Source organism: Lissotriton helveticus, chromosome 11 (assembly GCF_964261635.1).
Source record: "Lissotriton helveticus chromosome 11, aLisHel1.1, whole genome shotgun sequence".
NCBI lineage: Eukaryota > Metazoa > Chordata > Amphibia > Caudata > Salamandridae > Lissotriton > Lissotriton helveticus.
In genome coordinates, this window is record NC_136072.1 from 44,178,778 (window position 1) to 44,186,785 (window position 8,008).

Below are 8,008 nucleotides of genomic sequence, written 5' to 3' on the forward strand. Positions count from 1 at the left end.
CCAAATCTCCCTCTTTTCAGGAGTGCTTGTGCCTTCCACTACACATCCTTGAAGAAAAGGGCCTGGCTCACGTGGCGGGGACTGTGAAAGCTCTTCTTGAACTGGCCCCACCAAAACACCAACACTCGTCTGCAGTGTGAAGGATTGCCCCAGGCGGCGGCGTCATACTGAAGACCGTGATGTTCTTCCTGCCGTTTCTCCACCACAAAAAACACAAATCAGCACTGGGCGGATCTAGCCCATCGTCAGAACTATGTCACTGTTTCCGAGAATCTGAGCGGGAAGATATTTTTATTCCTCCACTTTTTTTGGAGAAGGCCTCTATTTCCATTTAATAAGTATGGAAATTGTGGTTAATTATTCAAGTATAGACTTTGGGTGCCTGTGTCGCAATGAACATGGATTGAGAGTAATGTCCCTGCACCCCAGGTGCTCCCAGGATGTTTCACATGAAATGCGGGGAGCTGTGGTAGTGTGTCCCCGGTTGGGCCTGTGAAGCGCCGAGAGTGGCAAGAGGAGTACGGTGTCATGTGATCTGGCCTAGCAGGCTTCCCTTTGATGCAAGGGGTTTCATAGTTGGTTAATTCATGACCTTTACATGTGTGAAACCAAAACATCTTCAATCAAGGCAGCCTTATGAGGGTGGCACATTTAATGAATCAATCCTACTAAAATATATAATATAAGAGACTCTTCTGTTCTGGAATGGTCTTAGACAGGGCCGTGTTTGTAAGTGGGAAAAGAGTTAGGAACATTCCTACAAATGGTTCAGTTGAAGTTCACTTTTCAAGTGATGTGGTTTTTTTTCACCTCTCTGAAAAGTGCAGAGTCGTCTAGCCTGATAACTGAGGCTTTGTCACAGAGTTGCTGCTTGGAGTGACATGTCCTTTGGTTGATGCGGTCATCACAATTGAAATCTTGCTACCACCCTGTAGCGAGTGTTGGGAGCGGGGCAGCCTGTGCTCCTTCCATTATAGCCATGCAAAAGAAGCGTTCCCTGGCTATCGGCTCCCTGACCCTCTTACGAGCTCTCCTTCCTTACCGTCTCATTCCCTTCCCAGCAGTAAATTCATACCACACTTGTATCTCCGGTTCTCTTTTTATCTTTTATCAGAAGCTGCTCTCTCCATTTCCTAGACTTAGGGTATTGTAAGTCATCACAACAAAGGGTGCTTAAACAGGCAGTTTATTCCCACATGACTGCATCTTTGCCCCTTACTAACATGCCTTTAAGTTTCTCACTGATTTTGCTTTTTACAGCTACTTTCGTTGTGACTTGCTGAAAGCTTATCTTCCTCCAGTGAGATGCCACCTGACATACTGTTGAGAGGGAGTTTGATGGAATGTTAGAGATCGCTTTAAAAGCCGCAGCCTTGTTTAAAGAACATGCATTGGGTAAGAAGTGGGAAGCACTTGGTGTTCATATTTGAAGCAGCTGTTGTAAGAGAGCTTTGTGTGCTGGGAATGGACCGGTGCTGGAAGGTCAGGCCAAGCTACAGGGGCTTTGCGGAGGAGCTACATTGAAGTCAGTCGGTGAACTTTTGAGTGGATCTGGCATAGTGTATCGCAGTGAAGAATACAGCAGCAGGTTCTATTTGAGCCTATGTGGTTGAGAAGAGACTGTTTTTGAGAAGGTCTTTTAATATTCACCAGCTAAGGGGGTATGCACTGTCAGGAGAGTCATACTGTGACAATCCAGGTGTCCAGCAGTGTTACATGCCTAGCACTTGTAAAGACATGGCCGTTTGTGGTTCAGGAGGTAAGAGAAAGAGCCCAGAATCTGTCAGCATCTCACTGATAGGATAGCCTAAACCACTATTGTTTTGAAGCCCTGAAGTTCTAGCATCCCTTCTACTGTAACTCTTTTATAACAACAATCAGGGTATACCTTCAGCACAGGAGACACTTGCAAAGGTTCATGGAAACCCTGTGTTGTGAGTTACTGCAGAAAAGCTGAGGAGGCAGGGAGAGCAAGTACACCTGAGAACAAAGAGGACCACCTGTGTCTTTGGCAGGAGCAAAGTGCAAAGGAAAGTACTTCTAGGGCTGTTTGCATCAGGAAATGAGAAGATTCAGAAATGTGGCCTTATGGTCAATAGATCAGAGTGCTAAGGCTAGAAAGACTGAAAAACAACAGGTACTGACAGCGTATGAGAGCGATAACCGCTTCTGCTAGATGGACTGAAGAATAAGGCAGGAACTGAAGAACATGCTTCGTCACCATGGAATGGACATTAGGATGGGCTAGAACTGTTGGGCTCAGCATCAGCGGACGAGACCAGTAAATGACAAGAGTACGTGTGCTGGAGAATAAGGAGCTCAGAAGCCCTGAACTGATAATCAACCGACCTGGTAGAGCCAGAGGGCCGGCAGAGGAAATAGAATCAGGCAGCAAAAGCAAGTAGAGAGGACTCTGTGAATGTCCGAACACGATCAATGAAGCGGCGGAGGTATAGCAGCGAAGTACGGGTGAAGAGAGGCGGAGGCATAGCAGAGAAGTAGAGGTGAAGCAGTGGAGGCATAGCAGAGAAGTAACGGGCGACCACAGTCGCTGAGGCTACAGAGGGACAGCAGAGAAGCAAAGGCCGGGTGAGAAAAACTTGCCCATCCGCTGTAGGACAGCAAGTACTGGCAGGAGTAGAATGTCCAACACGACTTTCAAGATGTGAGCTTTAGTCGACAATGGCTAGTTACATCTCATATTGCACAAAGTGCAAGAAAAGCCCATCCAGCAATATAATTCCTTGAATTATTATTCTTTGAGCTGTTAATAGAAACCAGTTCAATATATATGAAAGTCATTAGCGTTTCCCAAATCATGTTGAATATTTTGGTGAGAATAAAAGTAGTATGGTGCATGTCGACGCAAGGACTTTTAATCAGACTTTCTTTGACCCCATTTTCTGTTCAAATGTAGTCCTCTAGATCATGTTCCTTCCTTGATCTTCAAGCTGGGAGGTCTCAGAGGAACATTTAAGATTGAGGTCCTTTTACCCTCATAAAGCATGTGCTGTTCAAGGTACCACGCTTTGCAAAGGTGAGAAACCCATGCGCTATGTATTAAAATTACATTGTCCGTTGCAAATGTCTTTGCAACTCACTATGTCAACATTGTCAATTTTTTGGAAGTCATAAGCAGAAGAGTTGTTCACTCCTTTGTGAATCGCAGGTTAAAGCACATTAGATTTCAGTCCCTCTGGCAGTCACAGTGGACTGAAGGATTACCGAATGGCCTTGTCAGTCACTGACTGTTTGCACAGTGGAAGGTGTCCATTAGGGACACACTGTGCGAGTGACTGCTGTGGGCCTCAGGGGGAGGGTAAATGGAGTCACACAGGGGTCTCATCTGCCTCGGTATGCTCCCCCCGATTTCCCTTTCGCAAAGAGATACTTTATGTTGCTGGTGTCCTGTGAGGCAACTGAGACTTGGTAACAAAGTTGGATTGGTTAGAAAGACTGTATTATGTTTCAGACTGTGCCTCCAACAGACAGGTAGGTAAGTAATGGAGGCAACAAAGACACTCCAGACAGGCTAAACTAGCAACGTGGCACCCACTACACACGTGACCGGCATTACCATATAGCATGAAGGCCTAGATCGGTTAGACAGGGTGCGAGGATTTGTTGAGGATGTGTTGACCTCAAATTGATCTTGCTAATGAAAAGGCAATTCTGCAAGCACTAAGCAAGGCTTGTCCGTCTCTGCTAAAATCACCCTGCAAAAGTATGCGTAATATTGGTCTGGCACCGTAACAGGTTAAAGCTCTGCGTATTCTTCAGCTGATCTGATGGGTGTAGGAGCGGAATTATGGGTTATGGCCGATGTTATAGGAGCCTGTCTGTAGACACAGCTTCTAGTCCTTGCAAGTCAGGCCACTTTTGCTTTTACCAAAACTGTGAGGTTGGTAATAGTTATGAGCAGTAGGTGCAGAATTATATGGAGCAAGTGAGTTCAAAATGAATAAATATCAAGCAACAAAAAGGACTGCAAGAGAAAAGTCACCTTTCCTGTCCTCACTTTCCTGAACTCTTCAGAGCCAGTACACTAGCACGATTCAGCCACATCCACAGATCACGCTCCAGTTTAGAAGACAGGTGCTTCGCCTCTGATGGGCACCAGGGTTTGAATTGAGCCAAAGGGCGGTGCCCTCAAGATTAATATAACAGTGCTCCTTCAGGCATTGATGCTGCCACCTCTTTTCAGGAGTGCCTTACAAACAATGCGGTTTGTGGATAGAAATACCACTAGAGCCAATATCAAGTGTGGATTAGACTGTTGTCCGGGGAAATGCAGTCTTGCACTATCACAAGAGGTGATAACGGTTTGTCCTATCTCTAGAAGTGATGCGGTTTGTGGAGTTCTGCTATCATTCGATGTAATACGGTTAGTGGCAGTGTGCGATTCACTAGACCCGTTGTTTGTAACACTTGGGTACAGCGCTAGCACCAAGAGGAGTGTATATCTCTGGAGCTGATGATGCATGTGTGAGCAGTCAATGCAGTTTAGGAAGTTCTGCTACCACTAGAGGTGGTGCTGTTGGTGAAGGTATGCCATTACTCACAAATTGGCTTGTCTTTTTTTGCATGTAACATGTTTCTTTTAGATCCCCGTGTGTTGGTTCATCTGTTTTCTTCACACCGGACAGATTAGAACAACTATATTGTTCGAACACAAGGATGTCTTAACCAAGTGCTGACTCCCTCCCTAACTCCTACTTGTATGTATGGCATGGAGTCTGTGTGCATGTGGGGTTGTTCTTTTGCATCAAGCCAATTAATCTGTTTTAGTTCAATTCAGCATTTACTGTTTTCTTTCCATCTGTATAGTGCTCCTAGGAGAATTCAGCGCCTCCTTCGAATCATTGAGCTCAACTGTTTTAATACCAGAAATACTGTATCTACTTTTAGTCCATTCAAAGAACTGAGCTGGCTGATGTGTCCAGAACCACAATATCCGTCTCTGAACTCTATTGAAGTGCAAAATGTGTTTTATTTAAATAACCGAAAGCCCTTGTGTCCTTCAGACCAGAAGACTTGAACATGGCATCAGCCCGTTCGTCCTTGATGGGATGCATGCATTAGAATTGCTTCTTAGTGCCACAGCAGCTCCTCATGTAGCTAACATGTAATTCACAGAGATTTCCTTGTACTTTTATCTGCACCTTGTTAGTAACAGGTTTGACAGTAATTCTACAGCAGACCGCGCACTCAAGGACAAAAGGCAGTGGTCTTCATAGCGAATCAGGGAGCAGAGACAGGAGTCCAGATAATGGTGTAAACGGAAGAATTCCACTGGCTGAAATTCTGTATCGCAGGGATATTCCAACTTAACGTTAAGTGATGCACCGACATCAACCATCTGTTATAGGATCATATCCAATTCTATGGGTTTTAGATGGGAACCTAGGCTTAATGCATATTCATGGTGGCGCTACAGAATCCCTAGCTTGTGAGGCTACACTCCGTCTCACAGTAGAAGAGTGGAATTTATGGAACAACTTGTGTGTATTCTTGAGCAAAAGTCCCTCTTTTTTAATGAGTCACTTTGCCATTGTTGGAAACTGGCGGCATGCATTGAACAGGGAGGGGTTTGTGCATTCTAGTCCCGAATTGTCTATTGTGACTAATTGTGGTCTGGGGTCAGAAAAAAAGGACAAATGCGGTTAATAGCTAATTGTTTACCTGCTCCAATATAACTGTAGATGTACCCCAAGCACGAGCCGCATTTGAACAAGTGAAATATAGGCTTTAGCGCACTTGGTATTTTTAATGATCTTCTGGTTCTTTGGTTGATATGATTCACACTTTTGAAGCAAATTAATACACATTTTTGTCATAATTTTCTCAACCCATAAAGCACTTTTTCTATGGTGGAGAGTCTTTTTTGATCATTCTTTCCACCAAAAACAATCGCAAAAAGATCTCTGGTGACTAAAAACCAGTCCAAGACATGATGAGGGCACCCGTTCCCAAATCCTGCATCTGTTTTCATTAGTGTGCATAGCAGGAAAGCTAAAACAGCAGAGCCCCTCCCACAGCATGTAAATAGAAAGCTATGTTGTAACTGCTAAATTTACCATTGCTGCAATGACAGCTATTGTATAAAACTGCAGTTTCTTTAATTGAAGTAATGTCTGGATGGTTTGAAAACAAAAAAAGTTTTAAAATATTTATTGTAGTTTATTTTTAAATAAATTAAACTTTCCAGTTTCATTACCAATTCATTAAAGAAATGTGCTTGCCTTCCCTGACAAACACCCTACTTTAAAAGAAGGGATTAAGTACTGTTGTGTAATGGCTGCCATGTTTGCATGTTTCTGATGGCAGGCTCATGCAGTGTTTGTCATTGTAGGCTTCTAACAAATTCTTCCATTATTGCACGTGTGAAGTTGTTCTGCCACTTTAGCCGAGTGATGGTAGGTGGCAATACACACCTTTACAGGGTTTTATTGTAAATTAACCTTTTGTGAAGTTTGTTTTAAACTAGGGGAGGAAGTAAAATGATTTGGATCCTTAGACTTTGCATTTGTACAGATAGTGTATTAAAAGTCTTTTATTAAATAGTCTGATATGGTTTTATCTAAAACAAAAGCTTGTAAACCTGTAAAGTATGTGATTTTTAAAGCACCAGCCTATATTTGTATGTCTGTAAATACATTCCATAATTTTTAAGAATGTTAAAAAATATAAATGTCAATATACATGACCTGATAGCTCTTTTTTTAAGTTGCCTGACTCTTGCGGTTCATGTAAAGCTCCAGCATGTTAAAAAAAATGTGGGTAATTTGAAATAAAGGCTATAGTTTTAAAACTGACGTCAGAAGTGTTTGTCTTTTGTGGTTAAGACAAATGTGTAATGGTGTTTTCTGAGAGCAGTGAGAATGTAATGTGGGTCCTCTGTAGATAGACCACAGGACATGCAACCTTACTTCCAGCCTTTGTGATGGTGAGAGACAAAGGCGATTAACGGTGAGGTGAGGGAAGGATGTGCGCTTTCTTTAGGGTTCTGGTACAGAATGCAAGTGAAGTTTAGACATATTGCACTCACTTAATGTTCTTCTGCTGCTGGTCCTTCATGCTTCTAATGTGGCACTCGGGTGACTCTTTGGATCGGATGTGTGCCTATCTCCTGGCTGAAGGTTCAAGTGCACTAGAGCCCTCTTGTACTCCCAGATGTTTATTATGGGGAAGGGGTTAGATTGGAAATAGCATATTTGGAGGTAGATGATGGTTCAGGATTGGAGAGAGTTGTACTTCACCACGGATCTTGGATGAGTGTATTCTTGTCCTCATTGGGTTTTGTTGTATCTTATGTCCTCCCTCTTTACCTTCCATAACCTCCAGGCAAATGTTCTCTTACAGGGGATCCTCATCAGTAATATTCCTGTCACATGCTGGGGTCCCGGAGCACTTTAAAAAATGTGTGTGCGTGTGTGTGTGTGTGTGTGTATATGTATGTATATATATATATATATATATATATATAAAATAAACTTTGTATGCAGTACTTTACACACACACACATCTGTATATATCTGGAGTCTAAAGACAGGCTAAAAATAAGCAGATTACATTGAGCTTTGACTTTGAAAAGAATCCAATTACATAGAAATATGTCCTTAATGAAAAATGACTATAGAAAATCTTTCACAAACTTTCTTTATAAAAGGAAAGTGAATATAAGACCTTTTTCGCCAATAGGCTGCTATTCACAGAATAGTAGAGAAAACTGGCACTATGCCTTTAAGAACCTCACACTACACCCTTATCCTATCATGCCTCACAGGTGTCCGTTAGGTCAGTTCATTTTTCCAGCTCCTGCAGTGTGGATCCTGGAGCACAGACTACCGAGCTCTGCCTTTTTGGCAAAAAATACCGGAAATCTTTCCACATTCTTATCGCCTGAACCCAGAGAGCATATATCCTTTTTTTCTGACAGAAAATGCTTGTATTTCCTGTCAAGAATGCCTTCTCGTTTTATGAAGTGCCCTTCCTGTGGGAAGAAAAA

The 8,008-nt window shown here is 42.8% G+C and overlaps 1 protein-coding gene across 8 annotated transcripts in view; it reads left to right on the forward strand.

Moving 5' to 3' along the window:
- The window catches only part of LRCH3 (leucine rich repeats and calponin homology domain containing 3), a 366,756-nt gene extending 359,941 nt beyond the window's left edge, over positions 1–6,815 (forward strand). For 3 of the 8 annotated variants that reach the window (XM_078665641.1, XM_078665638.1, XM_078665642.1), the window contains one exon: positions 21–6,815. In XM_078665641.1, the coding sequence (XP_078521767.1) occupies positions 21–140 (120 nt within the window). In that variant the 3' untranslated portion in view covers positions 141–6,815. The remainder of the gene's footprint in view (positions 1–20) is intronic. The other 5 variants (XM_078665635.1, XM_078665639.1, XM_078665640.1 and 2 more) reach the window with 3 other exon arrangements.
- Positions 6,816–8,008: the final 1,193 nt, after the last annotated feature.